The sequence below is a fragment of the Ranitomeya variabilis genome, chromosome 6 (assembly GCF_051348905.1).
Source record: "Ranitomeya variabilis isolate aRanVar5 chromosome 6, aRanVar5.hap1, whole genome shotgun sequence".
NCBI classification, from domain to species: domain Eukaryota; kingdom Metazoa; phylum Chordata; class Amphibia; order Anura; family Dendrobatidae; genus Ranitomeya; species Ranitomeya variabilis.
This window is the reverse complement of record NC_135237.1, coordinates 366,598,425-366,626,042: the sequence shown is the minus strand read 5'-3', so window position 1 is coordinate 366,626,042 and position 27,618 is coordinate 366,598,425. Positions and strand designations below refer to the sequence as shown.

At 45.2% G+C, this 27,618-nt stretch overlaps 1 protein-coding gene across 1 annotated transcript in view; it reads left to right on the top strand.

The window, feature by feature from the left end:
• Positions 1-27,618, top strand: part of LOC143782504 (Y+L amino acid transporter 2-like) — a 117,789-nt gene that overhangs the window by 74,140 nt on the left and 16,031 nt on the right. The window contains exons 5-9 of the mRNA XM_077269999.1: positions 5,319-5,442; positions 7,138-7,241; positions 7,576-7,672; positions 13,339-13,488; positions 21,164-21,347. Coding sequence (XP_077126114.1) covers positions 5,319-5,442; positions 7,138-7,241; positions 7,576-7,672; positions 13,339-13,488; positions 21,164-21,347 — 659 coding nt within the window. The remainder of the gene's footprint in view (positions 1-5,318; positions 5,443-7,137; positions 7,242-7,575; positions 7,673-13,338; positions 13,489-21,163; positions 21,348-27,618) is intronic.

The window sequence follows — 27,618 nt, the reverse complement described above, 5'->3', positions numbered from 1 at the left end:
CCCCTGGACCGGGCCGGATGGAGCCCGGGAGGACGGCCTCACCCTTGCCGTGCTCACCTGGGAGCAATATAAGCAATGCCTAATCCATCACTGGAAGGATCGAGACGAGGTTGAACAACCGGATACGCAACGCAGAAAGTCTGTGCAAGGCAGGAAAGGCGTGGTAAAGCAGGGGACTGTGTTGGCCTTCCACCCGAAGAGGGGTTGGGGTTCCATCCAGGAGCCGGGGCTACCCACTGACGTCTTTGTTACAAGTTACAATGTGAAAACTCCCTGCTGCGACCGGAATGGCGACCCACTACGAAGGGGGGACCAGGTGACGTACACCCGTCACAGGAGCGCACAAGGGTGGTGTGCTCGGGATGTTCGGCGATGTGAACCTGAGGGGGCGTCACCTGTTGCCCCGATCATGACAGATCCAGATTTGTCAGATCTTGTGACCATCACCACCGTACGCGTAGTAGCGGCTGCTGAACTCGCAAGCAAGGTCAGCCTTCAGATCCAGACACCGGGTGGTCTGATGGCCCCTGCGGGACCTGCTACCGGCGTAGATGCCGCAGCGGTCGGAGGTCAGGGACCAAGACCACCCGAGTAAGAATAAACCTCGATACCCTGAATCTGTAAATAGTTACTGTTCCACTACTTTGTTGCTATACCCGTAAAGGGTTAACTCTTAAAGGGATCCCTTTGTTGACCCGGGATCCCTATTGTTTGTTTTTGTTACCAAAAGTTTTGCACAAGTTTTAAGAACTGCAGTAATCATGGACCGTGCATGATACAAACTCTTCTTTGTAAATAGTTTACACCTTCTTAAGGGTGTTTCCTACTGGTTTTACTTAAAGACTCTTTGTGAAGATACCATACCGGAGCTTTTGCTGAGAAAGGACTGGTAGCTAGAGAACAAATGCTACCTCCTAAAGACTTGGTCCCCTCTTAAAGGGGATGTTCACGTGTTGCACTTAAAGAAATGGTATTGCTTTAAGACTGATAGATAGCAATGATGTTTGATAAGAGAAAATGATGATACTTACATGTAAAAGTTATATGTATCCAACTGGTTAACTGTAAAGAAATGCTGATAATGTTCCTTAGAAGAAAGATTGAGAGACAGAAGGAAGGTGCAGTAGGCCCCTAGGGGTAGACAGAATGTCCTGCATAGTCGGAAGTAAGAAAGTATTAATGAAGGTTGATGATCTAAGAAGATAGTTGATAATGTTGATAAGAAAATGGGGATAGAAGGTAAACCCTGAGTCCTCCATAGAAAGTTAAGAAAGAGTTAGTAATGTGTTACAGAGGACAGAAAGTGAACCCGTAGGGGTTAGGTAGTGAGTCCTCCTAGGAGCCATACGTAGATGGCTCAAAGCTTCTAAAACTGAAAGTATGTTATGTCCTATACTATGTATAGCAGTTGAAAAGGCAGTAGGTCCTGGCTGAACGGGACGGTCCTGTAACAGAAAGGAGAGGCAGTAGGTCTGGTGCCGATAGGACAGGCGGTCCTGCAGACTCAAAGAAGGAGAATGAAAAAGTTAACTTACCTTATAATGTGATTATAGGAAGGCCTTTGGTGGATACAGAGTGTATGTCCTTAAGGGCAATGTTAAAATGTTATTCAGCAGTTTTTGCACTTAGTAGAATACCCGGTTGGGTAACAGGAGTTATTTATAGCCTGTAATTTATAATGTTTTAATATTTAACCATGTTTTGTAACGTTCAAGTGTCCTCACCTCCCATAAAGGGAAGCTCTGTTCAAGTATACTTATTATTTGCACTCAACAAAATTGTATGTCTTTTTGCTAAACTTGTATTGTTGTTTTCTTCCCAGTCCCGGAGTACTGTGTTTAACCAGGGGGGAGTGCAGCGCCCCAGAGTCCTGGTCGTTGCAGTACTGTGGCTCCGCCACTATGGGGAGCTATGGTGCGTCCGATGGCACTGAAGGAGTTCATCTGACCAGGTATCACAGACACCAATACATTTCACAGCCGGGCCTCCGGGGGGAGCTAAGGGTTCTATTCATTAGGCCACTCCCCACCATAGTGGGTAAACTGGGGGTCAGGCAGGAAGTTAGATCAGAAAGCTGACTGGATTGGACGAAGCAACACCTAGTGGCAGAGGGTGTTGTGGAGGAAGAGACAGTAGGGTCTCTGTCAGGGGTGGGATCCTGACAGAGGCTTGGCATTGAAAAGAACGTAACGGGTCCGCGCCAGCTCCGGGAAGCGGCGGGATCCAAGAAAGGACTAGAAGCGAGATAGATTGTGCTGAGTGAGAAACGAGATCAAGCAATAGGAGAATTCCAGTAGGGGTCGTGCTGTAAGACCGGAGCAACACCCTACTGAGGCGCACTACCGGTGGCCGGAATGCCGAGGGAGTATTATAACATTCAGCTTCAAGCAATACTCTAAACAGCGGCAGGACAGTCAGTTTAAGGCGGGCTGTCTAACACATATCACCTATGAAGTCTTGGGAGGCAATTGCGGGAGAGGGGCGTCTCTAGGGTCCCGGAAGAACTCCAGGCCTATCCGACAAACGGGTGCCGTTCTAACTGTAACATCAGGAAGGGACGGAAGATTAGAAGAACATCATTTAATCGAGTTGTGAGGGAACTTAAGAAACAGACACAACGGTTGTGGGGTACTTTCCGTAAGCACAGCAGGGGAGGACTACAACACATAGCGCTAAGAAGGAAGGCACCGATTTCCACCTGTGAAGTGAACTCTGGAGGTGCCATTGGACCGGCCGGACTTGCGCAGCCTGGTGAACCGTATTCTGGACTGAGGACTCAGAGATCTCCAGTAAAGAGGTAAAGAGACTGCAACCTGGTGTCCTCGTTATTTACCGCGACCTGCACCCCACAACTGCACCGTTACAACACCACTTATTGCACCGGACGTCCCCCACTGACAGACAGGGCCACGGACCGGGCCTAGCCACCGTGACAACCCCAGGACTGAGACCCAGAGGCCCGGCTCCGGGTACCCCTCGGCCCTGCGGCGGTGTGGGGGCGCTCCACAAGCACTGCTCTGAATTTGGCACCATCTCTGTAGGTGCTACTTCAAAGCTGTCCCTAGTACCATCCAGCTTCAGTGTCCCTGCGCTTATCACATGCTGCAGTAGCAAAGCAGGATCTACTTGCAACATGGCAAAGCACACAGCTTGAGCTAGTGGCAAAGCAATGTCTCTGGTGTATACACGTGCTTTTTGCTAAATTAGAATAATTAGACCCAACAATGCAGACGAGCTGAAGGCTGCTATCAAAGGAACCTGGGCTTCCATAGCACCTCAGCACTGCCACAGGCTGATCGCCTTAATGCCACGCCGCATTGATGCAGTAATTGATGCAAAAGGAGCCCTGACAAAGTATGGAGTGTATTTACTGAACATACATTTCAGTAGGCCAACAATTTGGATTTTAAAATCATTTTTCAAGCTGGTGTTATAAAGTATTCTAATTTACTGAGATAATGACTTTTGGGTTTCCACTGACTGTAAGCCATAATCATCAACATTAACAGAAATAAACACTTGAAATAGATCACTCTGTTTGTAATGACTCTATATAATATGAGTTTCACTCTTTGTATTGAAATAAATTAACTTCTTGATGATATTCTACACTCACTGGCCACTTTATTAGGTACACCTGTCCAACTTCTTGTTAACACTTAATTTCTAATCAGCCAATCACATGGCGGCAACTCAGTGCATTTAGGCATGTAGACATGGTCAAGACAATCTCCTGCAGTTCAAACCGAGCATCAGTATGGGGAAGAAAGGTGATTTGAGTGCCTTTGAACGTGGCATGGTTGTTGGTGCCAGAAGGGCTGGTCTGAGTATTTCAGAAACTGCTGATCTACTGGGATTTTCACGCACAACCATCTCTAGGGTTTACTGAGAATGGTCCGAAAAAGAAAAAAAATCCAGTGAGCGGCAGTTCTGTGGGCGGAAATGCCTTGTTGATGCCAGAGGTCAGAGGAGAATGGGCAGACTGGTTCGAGCTGATAGAAAGGCAACAGTGACTCAAATCGCCACCCGTTACAACCAAGGTAGGCCTAAGAGCATCTCTGAACGCACAGTGCGTCGAACTTTGAGGCAGATGGGCTACAGCAGCAGAAGACCACACCGGGTACCACTCCTTTCAGCTAAGAACAGGAAACTGAGGCTACAATTTGTACAAGCTCATCGAAATTGGACAGTAGAAGATTGGAAAAACGTTGCTTGGTCTGATGAGTCTCGATTTCTGCTGCGACATTCGGATGGTAGGGTCAGAATTTGGCGTAAAAAACATGAAAGCATGGATCCATCCTGCCTTGTATGGAGCATCTTTGGGATGTGCAGCCGACAAATCTGCGGCAACTGTGTGATGCCATCATGTCAATATGGACCAAAATCTCTGAGGAATGCTTCCAGCACCTTGTTGAATCTATGCCACGAAGAATTGAGGCAGTTCTGAAGGCAAAAGGGGGTCCAACCCGTTACTAGCATGGTGTACCTAATAAAGTGGCCGGTGAGTGTAATTTAGTGAGAAGCATTTGTACTGTCAATCTTCAGGAGACAGGAGTTCACCACCCCAAGCATGCAGGAAGCAGGGAGGCAGTAGAGCACTGTACTCCTGATGGCAGAACATTATACATCCCCTTTAATGAGACAATGAGACATAACAGCCATTATTGCAATGATGGATTATGCACCTTAAGGGGATTGTACAGGCTTAAGTTCACGTCTACTGGCACTCTATGTGACTGTAAACTTGTGAATCCTCACAGCGTGCGCAATGTGTGCTGTCAGGATCCTTCAGTCCCGGATCTGTATGCGATTTGCATAATTCCCCCCACATTCTGACCAAGGCCACACAGGTCTAGTTGGCTTGTAATCGCATATATGCAAATCACATACTTTCAGTCATGTGCCCTTCTGCTCCTGGCGTCGGCACTGGAGAATCCTAACAATGCACTCTGTGCCCGCTGTGTGGAGTCATAAGTCTACAGTCAAAAAGAGTGATTGCAAGCTTGAAGCCCAAGCCTGGATAGCCCCTTTAATTCAAGTTCCTCAGAATGCTGCTGCTGCCTTATCTGCATCCCGTCCCCACATTACATGGTCTCAGAAAAAGTTGGACAGGATGGACCAGACACTTCATTAGTAATTAGTGCTGAATTTCCTCACATTATGGACAAGGGCCTCCTCCCACTCTACAACTACAGAAAAACTGAGCAGCCATTTTTCAGGCAATTGCAATTTTGTTTCCATTATTAAATGCATTTAGATTTCACTATTACCTGTCAATCTGTCACGTTACATTTGACCATTTTGCTGTTTGTTTTCAGAAACTTGCCATTATCCATGGTGATATCTATGCCACTTGTGACAGTTATCTATGTCATGACAAATATTGCATACTACACAGAATTGGATCTGAACACCATCATGGACAGTAGTGCAGTCGCTGTGGTAACATTTTGTTCTAACCAGAAGTCTCAATTTTAACACTGTGCACTTCACCATTTTATTTTTGACAACTACTTAAGATATTTTGGTGTTATTCTTATTTAGCAATTTACAAGATTTCTGCGTTTGAGATTTGAGCAAATTTATTCAATGTGAATCGAATTTTTAGGGAAAGTTCAGAAAATTTGAATTTCAGAAGATTGGCTCATCTGTACTCCTGTCCATATGAATGTTGTTTACTGTGTTCTCGCAACATCAATAATAGTTAAAATTGCAAAGTTCTTGAAAAGACAAGCAGCTGTGCATTTTTAATCCTATTGAAAAACCTCTCCCTTCACAAGATTTTTAATTATATTGTTTCAAGGGAACCTGTCACCCCCCCCCAGTCGTTTCAAACTAGAAGAGCCACCTTGTGCAGCAGTAATGCTGCATTCTGACAAGGTGGCTCTTTTAGTTATTGGTGCTGTAAATTGGTGAATCCCAGCCCCACAAAGTGAATAAATCATAAGTCACTGCGGGGCTGGGAATCACAAGCAGGGCGGCCGCACAGGCGCAGTCAGCTGGGCTGCATATGAGGAAAGATGGCCAGCGCTCACTGCGCCTGCACCAGGCAGGGGAAAAGAGCGCAGGCGCCGGCTATTTTCAAAACAGCGGTGAGGAGGAGGCGGCGCCCGGCGCCAAGAAGATGTGAGTGACAGCTGTGTGCTGTCTAAAGCAGGGGGGAAACGCCGGCCTCCTTGACTGAAGACCAGGTATTTAGGACAAATTATAAAACGGATTATTTCTCTAGTTACAGCACCCAGAACTAAAAGAGCCACCTTGTCAGAATGCAGCATTACTGCTGCACAAGGTGGCTCTTTTAGTTTGAAACGACTGGGGGGGGGTGACAGGTTCCCTTTAATGCTTGTTGTCTAGTTACCGGACACCGCTCCAGCCTAGCAGCGTTATCAGTGCTTACAAGTTCTTTTCAGTAGTACACTATTAGCACTAATATGTAGCTTCATGGATTGCTATAGCGCATGATCTGGCCAAATTTAGTATGCATGCAATCCTCCAATGTGGCATAGTTCAGACCAATGATACAACTATGCTGCTGATCTGAACTGACTCTGCAGCCACCCCAAGCAAACAGGAAGCCCGGATGCTCCGGAAGATGACAAATGAGAACAACCCTTTATCTCCCACAATGAAGAACTATAAATATGCAACATTTTCCCAACAGGGACCACTACAGGGTAGAGGTGTAATTGGCTGCCGCTTATAGGAGTCTTTAAAGTCAGCCATAGATGTACAGAATATTTATCTTTATTCCAACAAAGAGTAAAGGCCTCCATACACATTAGACTACTGGAATATCGGTGGGATCAGCCAACAGTCTAATATGTACGGGGGCCTCTTGACTCTTCCACAACAGTTGATGTCTCGAGAAGAGAACTATCCCGTGTGAAATGCTGATGCTTTTTCTCTCCATCAAGAAAAGATTTTTTCTGTTTGTAGAACAGTCTGATAGCAGCTCTCTCGTAAAAAGCACAGGAACGTTAGGCCGAGCCAAGGAGTCAGTAACTACTGTTTGGCTGACAGATATCTAATGTATGTGGGAATCTTTAGTATAGAAGTGTACACTTTAAGGTTTTATGCTAAATAAGTTTAACCACTTTTTCAGTTTGGAAAAGCTAAACATTGTCATTATTTATTTAGACTTTTGCTGAGAGAGTTCTTGGATTTGTAAAGTGGTTTATCCCGATATCAGTGGCTATGTCATGTTGCGGTGGATTAAACTCAGTAATAATTTCATCATCAAGGTAAGCTTGTATCCGAAAAGACAAAGCAGAACTAAAACATTGTGTCACATAACGAGTGAGATTTATTAAAATTTGTGAGAAGGAAATCTCGAGGCGTTACGAATAGCAACCAATAAAGTTGCTGCTTTTATTTTGTAATCAATAAATTTATTTTCTAAAATGAGAGCTTGAATCTGATTGGTTGCTGTTGAAAACTATTCTTTTCCTTTTACACTAGTTCTGATAAATCTGCCGTTGATTCGTGGAGATAAGCCTGACTGACGTGTTGTTGACATGTAAATCTACAGTTCTCCATTCCATTAGTAGCTTCATGGCTTTTTTTTATGTATTTCAGGCTTTTTTTTGTGGCCTCCAGAGAAGGACAACTTCCTGACTTTCTGTGTATGATACACATCAATAGATATACTCCTATTCCTGCCCTGCTTTTTAATGTAAGAAATACTTTTATATGAGTTTTATAAGAATTTGAAAAAATGATAAAGATTTTAGAATCACATTTGTTTTGTCCAGCAAGTAGGAAATCATATAATATTATTTGAATCAAGACTGTAGTGGAAAATGCATTGACTTAATGGAATAAGGAAAAAAACAGGTGAAATGCAAAGGTGTCATCTATTTTGAATACGCAAAATACCCAGAACAAAGCAACATGGAGATCTCTTTGTCACTGGCAAGCGTCCGGCCACCAGTTAATTTAACAGGAGCGTATTAGCCAGACGTTTAGATAAGTGTAGCGGGAACACAGTGGAGTGAGTTTGGATGTGACATCTCCACCTCCCCGCTTGGTACAGACCCACATCATGATGTACATTCTTGTCCATTCCTTCGAAGTGGTCACTCTCAGTTTCACTGGAGAGTGGGTCGTGCAGCATCCTTCTCCCCACCAGCTAGTGAATGTGGGCCATAGTGTCCTCTACAGTATAAATAATTAGATGTTAAGTCTTCCCCTATTGGTCCACATACCGTATATACTCGTGTATAAGCCGAGTTTTTCACACTTTTTTTGTGCTTAAAATGCCCTCTTCAGCTTATAAACGAGTCATTGTGACAGAAGATGGTGGAGGAGCGGGCAAGCAGTGGGTCACAGGAGGCAGGACACAGTGGCTGCGGCTAAAGCCTGTGCCCACTACAAAAGAGAAATGAATATTCACTGCACTGGCAATGAATATTCATTTCTCTTATAGCGCACACAGTTACAGCCCCAGCCTCTGGCTCCTGCAGCGGCCAGGTGATCACGCGTGCCCATTCATTAAGGTAATGAATATTCACCTCTCTCCACTCCTCCACTCCCATAGGCATGGAGAGAGGTGAATATTCATTACTGGTGATGAGCGAGTGTACTCGTTGCTCAGGTTTTCCTGAGCACGCTTGGGTAACCTCCGAGTATTTATGACTGCTTAGAGATTTAGTTTTCATTGCGGCAGCTGAATGATTTACAGCTAATAGCCTGCTTGATTACATGTGGGGATTCCCAATCAACAAGGCAACCCCCACATGTACTCAGCCTGGCTAGTAGCTCTAAATCATTCAGCTGCCGCGATGAAAACTAAATCTCCGAGCAGTCATAAATACTCGGAGGTCACCCGAGCGTACTTGGGAAAACCCGAGCAACGAGTACACTCGCTCATCACTATTCATTACCTTAATGAGCGGGGACACGTGATCGATCTGCCGGAAGAGCTGCAGGTACTTGAATGAGATGCAGCGAGGGCACGAAGAGAAGGGAAGTAGGATGTGTTTTTTATATAGGGATGAGAAACCATGCATACAAGGACAGGGATGGGGAGCCATGCATACAAGGATAGGGGATAAGAAGCCATGCATACAAGAATGGAGATAAAGAGCCATGCAGACAGGGATAGGAGGAGCATTGCATACAAGGATGGGGACAGGGAGCCATGCATATAAGTCGCACGCCAAGGCCGCGGGGTACTCGGTACCGGGTTCGGTGTTTACAGGGGGATGTCATGGTGGCGACCCGGTCCGTGGCCCAGGGTGCCCCTGTAAAAGGGAAAAGTCTTCCCAGTGTGAAGGTGGTAGAATGGTGAGAGGTGCAGAGAAGAACGAGGACACAGGATTGCAGTCTCTTTACCTTGTTTACTGAAGACTTCAGCAGCCACAGTCCAAGGCAGTGGATCACAGAGCAGGTAGGGTCCGGCCGGTTTGGAGGCAAGTCCAGAGTCCCCTTATCCAGGTGGAAAATAGAAGCCTTCCTTTGCACTGTAGTGGTGTAGTCCCTTACTGCTAGAAGCTTCACATAAGGTTATCTTAGATGTTATCTCTTTCTCTCTGTCACCAGTATAGGATAGGACAAAACCTGTATGACTGGTGACTTGAGCCTGTTTATAGGGTCTCTTAGATGACCCGGCTCTGTGGGGTGTCACCATGCCTCCTGGGTGTGGGTGCGGACAGGTAGCGTGAAATTAGCTGTCCTGCCAGTCTCTGATGTAAGGCGTGGAGGTCCTTACAACCTCGGTATTCTGGCTACCGGTGTTCTGCCCCTCAGAAGGAGGCAGCCTGCTCGGGGCTGGTCCCCATCTGGTATCCTCTCCTGTGCTTCCTCTTCTGCACACTCACTGCAATCAATTCGGCCTTCTAAAATGTTTCTTTCCAGGAGCTGCAGCTCTGGGGGCATGCACAGCTCCGTAAACCCTCTGTCCTCCTCAGACGGCTGTCTGGAACTTTCTAACTTTCCCTATAGACTACCAGATATATATATATTTATATATATATATATATATATATATATATATATATATATATATATATGGAGTAACCTAGTACATAGGATTAAAAGCTCCCCCTAGGTGGCCTGGAGTGTGAATGTGTTGCATGTTTGTGGTACTTGGTTACAGTTATCCTTTCTTGCCTGCAAACGTAGCATCACTCTCCCCATGAGGAAAGCAAAGCTACTGTGATTACCAGGACCCTGGGGTGCCACACATACAAGGACAGGGATGGGGAGCCATGCATGCAAGGACGGGGATGGGGAGCCATGCAGACAAGCACAGAGATGGGGAGAAATGCAGACAAGGATGGGGATGGGGAGCCATGCATACCAGGATAGGGATCACAGGACAATGCATACCTGGCTTATACTCGAGTAAATACGTTTTCCCAGTTTTTCGGGGCAAAATTAGGTGCCTCGGCTTATACTCGGAGTGACTTATACACGAGTATATACGGTACTTGTATATAAATGCCTTAGTATGTCATGTGGTCATCCAGCCACATGGTTGTAATAATTATAGGGGATAATTCAGGAGACTCTTTGCGTGGAACAAGACAACAGGACACAGTTTTATAAGTGGTAAAGTTTATATTATCACACGGTGATTCAAGCAGGTGCAGAGAGAAACTCAAGTCCACAACACTTGGTGCAAATAATAAACGCAGCTTAGCAGTCAATAGGAAACTTCAGAGGTAGACGCAAACAAACAGAAAGTCTATGAAGCACAGTTATACTTGAGGAAACTTGACACGAATACATCCTTGACTTAGTCCAGACACAGATAGATATGCTATTAGGCAGTTCAAATCATATCTTAGCTCAACCAGAGAGGCCTGGTTAATAGTCTCAGGTTTTGCAGAGCAGAAACAGCTTACATGTCCAACAAATGCAGATGGAAGTAACACGAGCAGCAGATGAAGGAGGATTACTGAACACTGGTGTATGCAGCAGGAACTCAGAGCAGAGTGGCATGATAACCCCACAGGTTCACAGGAGCAGGTGCAGGTGCAAGGCCAGGGAGTAATCAGGAGCTGGATGCAAAGCAGAATAATCTAGCACAGACTGAAGGCTGGGGTGGAGTTTTATAGCAAGAAGACTAGTGCACATGAGACAAAAGACGCCATGTTGGGCAGTAATGCACAAAAGGTAAAAAATGTTCAGAGTCCTGACAATGGTGCAGTATTTCCATTACAAACCAAAGGACATAGAACATGCTAAGACATATACAGTGTATATATTAGATTCTCATGACCATCAATTGGTAAATTATCACTGTTGCTATTTCTAGAGTCTACAATGCTGTTCAGTCTGAACCTGTATACTTAGCTTTTGTCTCATGTTGACACATGACCATAAAGAGCAATTTGTCCTAGTGAGAAAGAAAAGTTAAATACATTGCAATTTGTGTCTGTGACGCTTCCTTATTAAATAGCACCTGTGTCCTATAACATGCCTCATCATAGTTGACATCAGCAATCCTACTGCTGCTAGTGTGCTACATGGGTATGGTTTTTGTTTCTTACTTATCTTCATCTTACAGCAGGACAATAGAGCTGTTAAAAAAAATCCCTCAAACTCTAAAGGCCCCGTCACACATAGCGAGATCGCTAGCGAGATCGCTGCTGAGTCACAAGTTTTGTGACGCAACAGCGACCTCAGTAGCGATCTCGGTATGTGTGACACGTACCAGCGATCAGGCCCCTGCTGCGAGATCGCTGGTCGTGTCGGAATGGCCTGGGCCGTTTTTCGATCGTTGAGGTCCCGCTGACATCGCTGAATCGGTGTGTGTGACACCGATCCAGCGATGTCTTCACTGGTAACCAGGGTAAACATCGGGTCACTAAGCGCAGGGCCGCGCTTAGTAACCCGATTTTTACCCTGGTTACCAGCGTAAATGTAAAAAAAAAAAAAACAGTACATACTCACCATCTGATGTCCGTCAGGTCCCTTGCCGTCCGCTTCCTGCTCTGACTGAGATCCGGCCGTACAGTGAGAGCACAGCACAGCAGTGACGTCACCGCTGCGCTCTGCTCTCACTGTACGGCGGCTCAGTCAGAGCAGGAAGCGGACGGCAAGGGACCTGACGGACATCAGATGGTGAGTGTGTACTGTTTTTTTTTTTTTTACATTTACGCTGGTAACCAGGGTAAACATCGGGTTACTAAGCGCGGCCCTGCGCTTAGTAACCCGATGTTTACCCTGGTTACCCGGGTGCTGCAGGGGGACTTCGGCATCGTTGAAGACAGTTTCAACGATGCCGAAGTCGTTCCCCTGATCGTTGGTCGCTGGAGAGAGCTGTCTGTGTGACAGCTCCCCAGCGACCACACAGCGACAAAACAGCGACGCTGCAGCGATCAGCATCGTTGTCTGTATCGCTGCAGCGTCGCTGTGTGTGACGGGGCCTTTAAAATAATGAGATAACTTTACACATTCAACCCCAATCTATACTACAAAGCTGACAAGTGATCTACAGAATACTGAACACATTGGGCTACGGTCACGTTTGACTTTTTTGCAGCATTTTGTCTTCACTGCATTTTATTCTGCAGAAAAGAAGCTGTGTGTTACAATAATAAAAAGTTATTAGATCTCATGCACACACAGCTTTATTTTCTGATTGAATTTGAACACTAGAGTGCAGCATTGTCAATTTTTGTAGCATTTTTGCAGCTATCTTCAGCCATAGAAAAATACAGCAAAAAAGCGCAGCAAAAACACATTTTATATACAGTTACAATCAAGAGTGTAGGTTTTGGTTGCATAAAAAATGCTGCCAAAATGCCACGTTTGAACATATACTTAAACTACTGTAACTGATTTTTACCTTTTTTTAACAGTTTGTAACAAAAATATGTTTTATATAACCTGCTTCATTTGCTTACACTAGAATATATTTGTCTGTTTTTTTTGTTTTTTTTTAAATGTAAAATACCCTGTTAGGGAAGGCTCAGATAATGGAGTTTTAGGATATGGGGAAAAATAATTAAATGGGATAAGAGCTATAAAATAACAAACAAAACAATACTCACTTGATAAATCCTCACGGCTCCAGTGCCGCAACTCTGGTGCTCCTCTTCAGTCTGCTCTTGTTTTGCTGCATTGATGATATGCCTATTGTTTCATGCTGTACATTGGTGCCATCATGTGGATAGATGGCATAGCAATCATTGCAGAACTGTAAGAACAGTAACCAAAGACCAAGTGGTGGCACCAGGATGTTACTTGGTCTATGAAAGATTAAAAAGATTCATCAGGTGAGTAATAGTGCTTTTTTTAACAAGACGGAAAGAGCCACCCCAAAATTAATTATTTTAAAAATTACTTATTTCTTCTGCTAAAATGTATTTCTTTATTTGCATTATCCAGGGATTAATGGCTCTTGTGTTCCTTTGTGTGGATGACGTGTTTCAGCTCATTGATTACTTTAGCTTTTCTTACTGGTTATTTATTGGCCTTTCCGTAGTTGGTCAAATTTATTTAAGGCTGAAGAGACCGGACATACCCAGACCTGTGAAGGTATTTGTTTATCTTACACTGATTTTCAGCAGATTGTGGAATTATAATTTTTTTTATATATGAAAACTAATTTTTCTCTTTCGGAAATTTTGAGGCAGATAGCCCTTTGTATTTCAATATGTGACAAGAAGTAGAGTTGTGACCTTATACTTAGTTTTTCTGGGTGAATCTGTGGGGTTTGTACATAGAAAAAGATGGTTGCCTGTTTTCCACTATGTGAAAGTTAGCAAAATGCACGGATCAGGTCAAAGGATATAGCAGATGATTGCAAGATGAGACTGTACATGAAATTTTTTGCCATTGCTAACAATGGAGAGACATGGGATATTTTTCATTAAGGCAAAATGCACAGAGATGTTAATTTTTAACTCTAAACTAAAAAACAATATATAGCAAATTTAGACATACCAAATTAAGGTGACATTTGGATGCATTTCGGGGTAAGGCTGCAGTGAGACGGTGGATGATTTGCTCATGCGAGAAAATCGGGCCAATTATGCTAATGTTACATGGAGTTTGCTCCGTGTGTCACTTTAATGTGATTCGATTTTTTCACATGAGAGAATCGTATCACCGGTGCAAAGAAGACGGAGAACTTAATTTCTCTGTCTTCTCCATTCTCTGTGTCCAGGGTAATCTGACTGAACTCGGATGATATCCAAGTACAGTCCGATGTTTCACAAGCACCCATAGGCTTGCATGGATTCACGTTATCCCATTATTGGATGTACTAGTAGCATTATGCTATTATTTTCTCATGCCGAATCAGCACAAGAAAAAAGTGCTTGTCGCACTGCCCCACAGTAAAACATTGGGCCGAATGCTACCTGGTAAAGCATCGGAAAGCCCTTGGCCGTGATATACGGTTGTGTGAGTGAGCCTTAAGAGACTGATTACACATTGCATGAGTGTCGCTCCCGTCTGTTCAGGCCTGTATTTAATTAGAGCTTTATCCTACCTGCCCTTTAACCCCTTACCAACATCCAATGTACATGTATGATGGATGTTCTGCTCACATGCATTATGCATGGAGTGGGCTCAGGAGCAAAAAAAATTAAATAAACATATTTGTTATCACACAATTCGATGCTACAAATATTAAAATAATTTAACCTACCATATATGTTAAATACTGTAAAGAGAATTATAAAAAAGTCAGGATTTTGTTTTTTTCTGACATCTTTGTTCCTCGAAAATTGAATAAAAAGCAATCTAAATCATTTAACAATATCAAATAGTATAATGTATAATAGCATAATTATTATACTATTTGATATTGTTAAATGATATGTGAACAATATGAATTATTCATATATTTTTTTGGTTATATATATATGCCATAATTTCGTGGATATATGTGTCCAAAAGCTTGTCTTTATTATATCACTGTTTTTATAGTGGCCATATTGCAGCAAGGCAAACGATTTTGACACTCTGTGTGCCGTGATGGCCATAATGGTTTTGCTTCAAAGACATTGCTGCAATATGCTTTGCCAATTAATCTGCCATTGGTAAATATAGCTCCCTTGTATTCTTATGTGCAGTGTGCATGCGCAATGGTCCCGTGCGGTCCGCCTATGTCGGGTTCGGCGGTGCACCGACTTCCGGATCACGTGGGGCCCCAAGTGTTTCCGGGGGTCGGCTGCCCGGCGGTATGCGACCTGTCGGATGCGGCGAGGCCCGTTGCAGAATGACGCTGCATGCAACTTCTGGGCCGCAACTATTTCAGGTATTTCCCCAGTCTTAGCCACATGCCCCTTGAGGAAGGTGTTATTACCGAAACTCGCATCAGAGTGGGCGGGGGACTCCTGGAGACTGCTTCATCACAAGGTACTATGTGATTTTAACTATGACAAATGTATGATTTGTGTTGTACTCTTGCCACATGGCAGTATATATCTAATTACTGAGTGTTTAAATAGTTATATACCTTATATCCAGGGGGATACCCCACCTTGGGCAATTTTTGGTGCCGGCTACATTTTATGCCATCTTTCAGCCCCATATATCCGTTGTGTCTGTATATAAGCTTTTATGAATTTTCTAAATATTTAATACAGGTATTGATATTTTTGGATCTATGACTGCTTTGGTTCTCTTTAGCTTAATTATGCGGTTTGCAGTTGTCCTAACTATATCCATGTGGTGGTGGGCCTAGATAACTAATATAGGGAAATTGGTGATTTTTTGTTCTCACCTCCTAGAATATTCATCAGAATATGGTTATATTCTATCATAATGTGTAGTATTATCAGATATAAAAAGTTATGGCTTGTAAAAGAAATGGAGAAAAAAATGAAAGCAGAAAAACTAAAATTGGCTCCATCATGAAGAGATTACATTTACCAACTAGATGGGTATTTCCTGAAGGAACTACAGATAGTGCTTTGGAATGGTGCCCGGGCTGCCTGTGCAAGACTTTCACACTTGGGTGCCCCTCAGGCGCTGGTTTGGTAGTTGTAGCCCCTCAGGGTTGAGGCTTGGTGGGCCGGGTCACTCTGGGTCCGATTTGGTGGGCCGGGTCACTCTGGGTCCGATTTGGTGGGCCGGGTCACTCTGGGTCCCATTTGGTGGGCCGGGTCACTCTGGGTCCCATTTGGTGGGCCGGGTCACTCTGGGTCCCATTTGGTGGGCCGGGTCACTCTGGGTCCCATTTGGTGGGCCGGGTCACTCTGGGTCCCATTTGGTGGGCCGGGTCACTCTGGGTCCCATTTGGTGGGCCGGGTCACTCTGGGTCCCATTTGGTGGCCCGGGTCACTCTGGGTCCCATTTGGTGGCCCGGGTCACTCTGGGCCCGATTTGGTCAACCCGGGTCACTCTGGGCCCGATTTGGTGGCCCGGGTCACTCTGGGCCCGATTTGGTGGCCCGGGTCACTCTGGGGCCGATTTGGTGGGCCGGGTCACTCTGGGTCCCATTTGGTGGCCCGGGTCACTCTGGGTCCCATTTGGTGGCCCGGGTCACTCTGGGTCCCATTTGGTGGCCCGGGTCACTCTTGGTCCGATTTGGTGGCCCGGGTCACTCTGGGCCCGATTTGGTGGCCCGGGTCACTCTGGGCCCGATTTGGTCAACCCGGGTCACTCTGGGCCCGATTTGGTGGCCCGGGTCACTCTGGGTCCGATTTGGTGGCCCGGGTCACTCTGGGTCCGATTTGGTGGCCCGGGTCACTCTGGGTCCCATTTGGTGGCCCGGGTCACTCTTGGTCCGATTTGGTGGCCCGGGTCACTCTGGGCCCGATTTGGTGGCCCGGGTCACTCTGGGCCCGATTTGGTCAACCCGGGTCACTCTGGGCCCGATTTGGTGGCCCGGGTCACTCTGGGCCCGATTTGGTGGCCCGGGTCACTCTGGGTCCGATTTGGTGGCCCGGGTCACTCTGGGTCCGATTTGGTGGCCCGGGTCACTCTGGGTCCGATTTGGTGGCCCGGGTCACTCTGGGTCCGATTTGGTGGCCCGGGTCACTCTGGGTCCGATTTGGTGGCCCGGGTCACTCTGGGTCCGATTTGGTGGCCCGGGTCACTCTGGGTCCGATTTGGTGGCCCGGGTCACTCTGGGTCCGATTTGGTGGCCCGGGTCACTCTGGGTCCGATTTGGTGGCCCGGGTCACTCTGGGTCCGATTTGGTGGCCCGGGTCACTCTGGGTCCGATTTGGTGGCCCGGGTCACTCTGGGTCCGATTTGGTGGCCCGGGTCACTCTGGGTCCGATTTGGCGGGCGGCGCCACTCTGGGTCCGACTTGACGGGCGGCGCCACTCTGGGTCCGATTTGGCGGGCGGGGGCACTCTGGGTCCGATTTGGCAAGCGGGGGCACTCTCGTCCGATTTGGTGGGCTGGGTCCGATTTGGTGAGCGGGGCAATAATGATAAGACTACAGATAGTGCTTTGTAATTGTGCTGTACTGTCACTTTAAGAGCTGATATTATCTGACAAAACTTGTGACCTGGTGGGCTGGTAGAGTTTATAGGTGTTGGCATAGTAACTGGGTCTCACTGCGCATATCAATGAGGTAATCAGCCAGGTGGCAGTTATTTTTAGAAATTGCCTCAGAAATCAGGCCCATTATAAACGTATTGGAAAATTTCCCTATTGAAATGCATTGAGACACTTTTTTCAAACGCAAATTGCGCCAAAACTACAAATCCGATCGACACGAAAAATACTTAGCACACCTCTCAGGAACGCTGGCTTCGAAATGACACCTCACTGGAGTCTGTGAGTTTAGCGGTTCGGGCCGCATTACGTGCGGACTGAATAATAATAATAAGAACTAGATGGGTATTTCCTGAAGGAACTACAGATAGTGCTTTGGAATGGTGCCCGGGCTGCCCCTGCAAGACTTTCACACTTGGGTGCCCCTCAGGCGGTCCGATTTGGTGGGTTGGGTCAATCTGGGTCTGATTTTGTGGGCGGGGTAAATCTAGGTCCGATTCGGTGGGCGGGGTCACTTTTGGTCCGATTCTGTGGGCGCGGCCACTCTGGGTCCGATTCGGTGGGCGGAGCCACTCTGGGTCCGATTTGGTGGGCGGGGCACCTTAGGGACCAATTTGGTGGGTGGGGTCACTCGGTCCGATTTGGTGGGCTGGGCACCTCAGGGTCTGATTTGGTGGGCTGGGCACCTCAGGGTCCGATTTGGTGGGTGGGGTCACTCTGGGTCTGATTTGGTGGGCGGGGTCACTCTGGGCCCGATTTGGTGGAAGGGGTCACTCTGGGTCCGATTTGGTGGAAGGGGTCACTCTGGGTCTGATTTGGTGGAAGGGGTCACTCTGGGTCCGATTTGGTGGGCGGAGCCACTCTGGGTCCGATTTGGTGGGCGGGGTCACTCTGGGTCTGATTTAGAGGGCGGGGTCACTCTGGGTCCGATTTGGTGGGCCGGGCCCCTCGGGGTCCGATTTGGTGGGCCGGGCCTCTCGGGTTCCGAATTGGTGAGCGGGGTAATCTACTATCTAATTATCTAAGGGCACTTCCGTCTTTCTGTCTCACAACACCGCTACGTCATCATCTCGTGAGACCGCAATGCACTCTTGGGACCGGAGCGCGCAACAAGCATCGGGTACCGGCCACTCCAGGTGCAACAAGCATCGTGTACCGGCCGCTCTAGGAGGTGCAACAACCATCAGATACCGGCCGCTCCAGGAGGTGAGTATGTAACTTTTTTATTTTAATTCTTTTTTTTTTTAACAGGGATATGCAGTATACTATGTGACTGGACAATATACTACGTGACTGGGCAGTATAACTACGTGGCTCTGCGCTGTATACTGCGTGGCTCTGTGCTGTATACTGCGTGGCTCTGCGCTGTATACTACGCGGCTCTGCGCTGTATACTACGCGGCTCTGCGCTGTATACTGCGTGGCTCTGCGCTGTGTACTGCGCGGCTCTGCGCTGTGTACTGCACGGCTCTGCGCTGTGTACTGCGCGGCTCTGCACTGTGTACTGCGCGTTCTGCGCTGTATACTGCGCGGCTCTGCGCTGTATACTGCGCAGCTCTGCGCAGCTCTGCGCTTTGTACTGCGCGGCTCTGCGCTATATACTGCGTGGCTCTTCGCTGTATACTACGCGGCTCTGCGCTGTGTACTGCGCGGCTCTGCGCTGTGTACTGCGCGTGTCCGTGCTGTGTACTGCGCGTGTCTGCGCTGTATACTGCGGGGCTCTGCACTGTATACTGCGGGGCTCTGCGTTGTATACTACGCGGCTCAGCGCTGTATACTGCGCGGCTCTGCGCTGCATACTGCGTGGCTCTACGCTGCGTACTGCGCGGCTCTGCGCTGTATACTGGGTGGCTCTGCGCTGTGTACTGCGCGGCTCTGCGCTGTGTACTGCGCGGCTCTGCGCTGTGTACTGCACGGCTCTGCGCGGCATACTGCGCGGCTCTGCGCTTTATACTGTGCGGCTCTGCGCTCTGTACTGCACGGCTCTGCGCTGTCTACTGCGCGGCTCTGCGCTGTGTACTGCTCGGCTCTGCGCTGTGTACTGCGCGGCTCTCCGCTTTATACTGCGCGGCTCTGCGCTTTATACTGCGCGGCTTTGCGCTGTGTACTGCATGGCTCTGCGCTGTGTACTGCGCGGCTCTGCGCTGTGTACTGCACGGCTCTGCGCTGTGTACTGCACGGCTCTGCGCTTTATACTGCGCGGCTCTGCGCTGTGTACTGCACGGCTCTGCGCTGTGTACTGCGCGGCTCTGCGCTGTGTACTGCACGGCTCTGCGCTTTATACTGCGCGGCTCTGCGCTGTGTACTGCACGGCTCTGCGCTGTGTACTGCGCGGTTCTGCGCTGTGTACTGCGCGGCTCTGCGCTTTATACTGCGCGGCTCTGCGCTTTATACTGCGCGGCTCTGCGCTGTGTACTGCGCGGCTCTGCGCGGCTCTGCGCTGTGTACTGCGCGGCTCTGCGCTGTGTACTGCACGGCTCTGCGCTGTGTACTGCACGGCTCTGCGCTGTGTACTGCGCGGCTCTGCGCTGTGTACTGCACGGCTCTGCGCTTTAAACTGCGCGGCTCTGCGCTGTGTACTGCACGGCTCTGCGCTGTGTACTGCGCGGCTCTGCGCTGTGTACTGCGCGGCTCTGCGCTTTATACTGCGCGGCTCTGCGCTGTGTACTGCGCGGCTCTGCGCTGTGTACTGCGCGGCTCTGCGCTGTGTACTGCGCGACTCTGCGCTTTATACTGCGCGGCTCTGCGCTGTGTACTGCACGGCTCTGCGCTTTATACTGCGCGGCTCTGCGCTGTGTACTGCACGGCTCTGCGCTGTGTACTGCACGGCTCTGCGCTGTGTACTGCACGGCTCTGCGCTTTATACTGCGCGGCTCTGCGCTGTGTACTGCGCGGCTCTGCGCTTTATACTGCGCGGCTCTGCGCTGTGTACTGCGCGGCTCTGCGCTGTGTACTGCACGGCTCTGCACTGTATACTGCGTGGCTGTGCAATATACTACGTGGACATGCATATTCTAGAATACCCGATGAGTTAGAATCGGGCCACAGTCTAATAATCATAAGACTACAGATAGTGGTTTGGAATTGTGCTGTACTGTCACTTTAAGAGCTGATATTATCTGACAAAACTTGTGAGCTGATGTAGACTTCATAGGAGTTGGCATAGTAACTGTGTCTGACTGCGCATATCAATGAGCTAATCAGCCAGGTGGCAGTTATTTTTAGAAATTGCCTCAGAAACCAGCCCATTATAAACGTATAGGAAAATTTCTCCATTGAAACGCATTGAAAGACTTTTTTCAAACACAAATTGCGCAAAAACTACAAATCCGATCGACACGAAAAATACTTAGCACACCTCTCAGGAACGCTGGCTTCGAAATGACACCTCACTGGAGTCTGTGAGTTTAGCGGTTCGGGCCGCATTACGTGCGGACTGAATAATAAGAATAAGAAGAAGTTTACCACGGTGGAATAACAGTATAGTGCTTTGTTCCAAAGCACTATAATAAGAAGTTTACCACGGTGGAATAACAGTATAGTGCTTTGTTCCAAAGCACTATAATTACTAATGAGAGGTAGATCTTTTTGTGTAGGCACCCATCTAAAAAGGTCGACTTGTCACTGGCAGATGTGCTCACATAATTTGATCATAATGTAGACTAAGTACCTACAACTTATAAGCATAGTTTATTTGGCAATGTTGTAGTTCTTTTTAATTGTTTAAACTTTTTTTTTTTTTTTTCCATAGATGAGCTTGTTTTTCCCAGTGTTATACTGCATCTGCAGTATTTGTCTGGTAGTGGTTCCTCTCTATAGTGACCCCATTGATTCACTGGTTGGAATAGCTGTAGTTCTTTCAGGGGCTCCTGTATACTATCTCTGTCTTCACCTTCCTCCAGAGAAACAACCAACATTTGTAAAGAAATTCTTAGGTAAGTAGTGATTACATAAAGTCAGTTGATTACATTCATTCTGGCTACATTTAGCCCCATTCATTTAAAAATCTGTTCCATACAGATGAAATCATACATTAAGATATAGAAGCATGGGAACATATAGTGAATAATGAAGAATTTATTTCTGAGTCCAATGGGAGCTGAGTGATTTGGTCTTCATTGAGCTGTTTCAAGTGGAAGCTACAGACAAACATATTTTTACAATATAAGTCTATGGCCCCGATTCATCAAGACCAGCAATTTTCTCTCTGTTGTTGATGATAGAGTATGGTGGAATCAGATGCTCCTATTTTATGAATAGGTGCCCACATCTCTTCATGAATCTGGAGTATTTGATGAGTGGTGTGCACCTCTGTGTGCTATGCTAGAAGTCTTACTCCAGTTAGGGCAGAGAAAAGGTATTTTGGTACCCTAAGAAGAAAAAGCGCAAATGGCCACCTACCCTACACATACAACAAAGAAATCATGTATAGTTAAGGTGTATTTAGATGTACTGATTGACAAATAAGCGTTCATAGGAATTCTTTTTCCTATTATTAGCTGAAGTACAAAGGCCAGCAATCACCCAAAGAACAAGCAAAACACTCAATCAACGAGTGATTAGATATAATTTATTAATCTATAAAAGGCATTGTTGGTAACGGATCACCCATTGTAAAAAAGGAATGTGCGCCAAGCAACATGAGGACACAACAATCGTATTAATGATTGTTCTGTTTAAAATGTAAAAGTAAAGGGGCCAATAACTGAGCGACGATTAGAAAGGAAAAAGGAAGTGAAGGCACTCCAACCCAGAAATAAAAGAAAAAAAACAAACTTTATTTCGGCACGTCAAACCAAGTTAAAAACATGAGAAACACCTGTCGCGTTTCCAGCGCATAAAAAGCGCCCAGAAACGCGTCAGATATTTCTCATGTTTTTAACTTGGTTTGACATGCCAAAATAAAGTTTTTTTCTTTTATTTCTGGGTTGGAGTGCCTTCACTTAATTTTTCGTTTCTAATTTTTGCTGTGCTCATCAGTGGATAGAGCACCTACCCAGCCTCTGAATTGGACTCTACATACTCCATTAGTGCCTGGATAGCGTTTACCTCCGTACCTCTCTCTCCTACCCATTGCTGAGCGCCGATTAATTTGCATAAAAATTGATCTCCACTCATTGATGTAGATTACATCGGTTAGTGTAAAATGGACTAATACAATGTCCGCATGTCATTTATTTAAATGTTGAATTATGTAGATTTATTTATTAATGAATTATTTATTTTATCGCCCAGTTTCTAAAACAGGTAGTATGAGTTCAGAGGCATTTTTAGTGGCAAACATTGTCACTGCCCCTGATCTTACATAGCAAATATGCCCTATATTTTCCTCTGGTAGAAACATTATTTAAATATACCAATAAAGAAAGAAAAATTGTGGCACTCACCATTCGTCTTCAGCTAAAAAACTTGTCCTTTATTTAGCACAGTACCAACATTAACAGTGAATTGCGGTAACGGCAGCAACTAACGATGGAGCGGGGAGTGAAAGCAGTGGACGACGGCCGTTTCGCACTTGCGTGCTTCTACGGGTCCATGTGTGCCACGCAGGTGATCTCATTTCCTTTTATGAGGAACAATGCATCACAGTGATTAAAAACAACATTACGTGACAATATTACAATTAAAATCAACTCTTAAATTGCGAACTGTATTTTTTGTATTTTAGAATGGAACTATACAAATATAGCCATATCCAATTTGTCATTTAATCCTAAAGGGCCCTGTGCCTTAGTTTTCAGGATCCATTTGGCTTCTCGCTGTAGTAGCAGCCTTCCATGGTTACCTCCTTGTTCAGGAAAATTAACCCTCTTTAGCCCTGCGAAACGCAGTAAATTAGGATTACCTGAGTGTTCTTCTTGCATGTGTTATACAAATCGCACCCTTCCCTTTCCGGTTAGAATGGAATTAAAATGTTCACAGAAACGAATCATTAAGGGTCTTATTGTTTTCCCGATATAATACCGGTTACACGGACAGAATATGGCATATACAATGAATTTGCTCTTGCAGGTTATAAAATCTTTGACTTTGTGCTCTATCGGTCCTAGTCTTAGAGGGTTATTCGTACTATGCAGATGGCAGAAATTACAACTGCCGCATTTAAAATTGCCTTCTGGCGTCATTTTATTAAGCCAGTTATTCTCTGCAGGAGGAAGCCGGTTTTTCACTATAAGATCACCTATATTTTTAGTCCGTTTATAGGCGAACAGCGGGGTCGCTAATATTAGATTACTGAAATCTTGGTCCTTCTGAAGGACATGCCAGTTCCTTCTTATAGCCGCGTGGATTGCTTTATCCATCGGGCTATGTTTGAATGTAAATGTGAAACGTCGAATCTCTTTAGAATTATCTGTCAGATTATGTGATGGATTTTTTATTTTCTTATTTTTATTTTTGCCCCTTTTACCTTTTTCCAACAATTTTAATTGGGATAGATTCGCCGCCCAGCGTTCTGCTTGTTCTAAAATGTAATCTGGATATCCTCTTTTGGAGAGTCGTATTTTTAATTCCTTTAATTGCTTTTGATAGATAGCCTCATCATTATTAATTTTTCTTAGCCTCACCATCTGACTGTATGGTATACTATTTTTGGTGTGGCTAGGATGGGCACTTTGAAAATGTAGAATATTATTAGTGGCAGTGGTCTTCCTGTGTACACATGTTTTGATTAAACCCTCCTTTATTTCTACTTTAACATCCAGGAATTCTAATTCGTTATTCCCAAACGTTGCTGTGAACTTCATGTTCTCATCATTGTTGTTATTCAAATATGTAACAAATTCATTGAAGATTTCCTCTCCTCCATCCCATATTAAAAATATATCATCCACAAAACGCAGATATAAACGGATGTGCTTGAGGTAGGGATTTTGGGGTCCGGTGACATGTCTTTCCTCGAACGCTGCGAGGAACAGATTCGCGAAAACACATGCCACCGGAGTACCCATTGCAGTCCCTGTCTTCTGGAGGTACCATTTATCCAGAAACTTAAACGCGTTGTGTGAGAGGACAAACTCTAGACCCTCTATTATAAAAGATCTTAGGTTCTCATCTCTCCCTGTATTTCCCAAAATTCGATGTATTGCCTCTAAACCCTTTTTTTGGGGGATTCTTGTATAAAGGCTCACTACATCGATCGAGGCAAGCGCAAACGTGGGCTGCCATTGGAATTCTTTAAGGGCCAATAAGAAATCACCCGAATCCTTTACAAATGAGGAAATCTGTGAAAGTAATGGTTTTAGTAACCAGTCAAGGTATTGAGAAAGGGGTTCAGTGAGAGATTCTTTCCCTGAGATTATAGGGCGTCCCGGTGGTGTTTTTGCATCTTTGTGCACTTTCGGGATGCTATACCAGTGCGGATAGCTCGGATATTCCGGTAGTAATTTTTCTGCTCGATTCTTTGTAATTATCCCTATTTCTACATATTTTCTCAATAACCCTCTCAGTTTTTCTTTGAATTTATATGTGGGATTGTTGTCCAAAACCATATATGTATCCGGGTCATTTAATTGCGAGAGAGCTTCTTCTATATAATAGGTTTTATCTAATATAACCAGGTTTCCCCCTTTATCTGCTTTTCTGATTACCACATCATTCCATTTCTGTATTTCGTTGAGGGCTTTCTCCTCACTTTTTGTTAAGTTTTTTGGACTTTGCTCATATAGGATTGCCTCAATATCCTTAATGATTAGATCATGGAATAAATCTATAGCATTACCTGGTGATGTTGGGGGCACCCAATTAGATTTTACACCCCCTACAAAAGGCTCAAAAGTCTGGGGAGTATCTTGGTATGAGCATTGCGTATTTACTTCTTCCCCATTATCTTCCAAATTTGCTAAAAGCGATACTAATTCTAAATCTTCGCTTTCTATAGTAGGGTAAGCTATAAAACCTAGATTACCTATTGTGATTGGTGTCTCAACACTAGATGGAAGTGTATTACTCTCTTTATTTTTACAAAAAAATTTATATAAATGAAGTTTTCTAATATCTGTAAACAAATCTATTTTAAACTCGCATAAATTAAATGACTCAGGTAAACAATAGTTCAAACCTCGCGACAACACTTGTACTTGATCAGTGGACAGGGTTTTGTTGGATAGATTCAGAATTTGTAATGTATCTTCCCTTTGATTAGTAGAAGGAGGTTGTGTATCATTCATCTCCAGGAGACTTGTTTGCGTTTTTTCTTTCCTCTTTTTTCTTCCTCCGCGTCGAGTTTTCTTCCCCCTAAAGGGAGTGAAGGTGTTGCACTAGTCGATGTTGTGGCTATTTGCTCAGCAGAGTCTTCAGTGGCGCTGGAGTCCGAATCTGTAATCCAACCATCTCTGGAAGTTTTTTGTCTTCTCTCATATTTCCTGGAGCGATTTTTAAAAAATGTCCTCTTATTTTTGTTATATTTGTTCCACGTAAATATTTGTCCATTTTCATAATCTTGTTTATCTCTAAGAAATTTTTCTTTTTTCTTTTCTTTAGTCTCCATTTGTATAAGTACTAGTTTTTTGTCGAGTTTCTTGTTGAAATTTTTATAAAATTCTTCAGTTGTACGTGAGGATAATTCAGATTTTAGTTTATCCAGTTGTTCACAGACCTGGCTGTAATCTTTTTCATTCTGTGTTATTACTAACTGCAGCAGATTATTCGAGCATTGTAGATGAATCTCTTCCCATGATTTGTGAAAACCCGGATCATCCCAGAACTGGGAGATTTCTTTATAGACTCTCAGTCCTCTTGGGACCCGATTGCATTCCGCATAAGATTTTAAAGATTTAATAGTCCAAAACAAACGAATTTCTCTCTCGGCCACAGCCTGAATTTTAGATTCTATGGCTTTGGTGCCAATTAGTTCCAATTCGTCCTTCAAATTGCAGTTCGCAAAAAATTCCGCCACTCCCTCTCTGCCTGCCTGTAAACCGCCTGTGGCTTGGGCGTCCTCCTCCGAGTTTATTATGACCTCCATGTTCTCATTCATGATACCGATGAGTATTGTGGCAATAATTAGTTCGTGCTCTGGTTATTTTAGTTTTCACAAGAAAAAATGAAAGTGCTGAAAGAGAGGTGGTAACCGGCACTGACAATCTGTTATTTCCACAGCAAATGCTATGAGGTTCTATATGGAGGGATCGCCTTCACCTTTACTTGAAGACATAGTGGTGCTCAGCATAGATGAAGTATCAGTCTATGAAAATATACCAATAAAGAAAGAAAAATTGCGGCACTCACCATTCGTCTTCAGCTAAAAAACTTGTCCTTTATTTAGCACAGTACCAACATTAACAGTGAATTGCGGTAACGGCAGCAACTAACGAGGGAGCGGGGAGTGAAAGCAGTGGACGACGGCCGTTTCGCACTTGCGTGCTTCTACGGGTCCATGTGTGCCACGCAGGTGATCTTATTTCCTTTTATGAGGAACAATGCATCACAGTGATTAAAAACAACATTACGTGAAAATATTACAATTGAAATCAACTCTTAAATTGCGAACTGTATTTTTTGTATTTTAGAATGGAACTATACAAATATAGCCATATCCAATTTGTCATTTAATCCTAAAGGGCCCTGTGCCTTAGTTTTCAGGATCCATTTGGCTTCTCGCTGTAATAGCAGCCTTCCATGGTTACCTCCTTGTTCAGGAAAATTAACCCTCTCTAGCCCTGCGAAACGCAGTAAATTAGGATTACCTGAGTGTTCTTCTTGCATGTGTTTTACAAATCGCACCCTTCCCTTTCCGGTTAGAATGGAATTAAAATGTTCACGGAAACGAATCATTAAGGGTCTTATTGTTTTCCCGATATAATACCGGTTACACGGACAGAATATGGCATATACAATGAATTTGCTCTTGCAGGTTATAAAATCTTTGACTTTGTGCTCTATCGGTCCTAGTCTTAGAGGGTTATTCGTACTATGCAGATGGCACACATGGACCCGTAGAAGCACGCAAGTGCGAAACGGCCGTCGTCCACTGCTTTCACTCCCCGCTCCCTCGTTAGTTGCTGCCGTTACCGCAATTCACTGTTAATGTTGGTACTGTGCTAAATAAAGGACAAGTTTTTTAGCTGAAGACGAATGGTGAGTGCCGCAAGTTTTCTTTCTTTATTGGTATATTTTCATGGACTGATACTTCATCTATGCTGAGCACCATTATGTCTTCAAGTAAAGGTGAAGGCGATCCCTCCATATAGAACCTCATAGCATTTG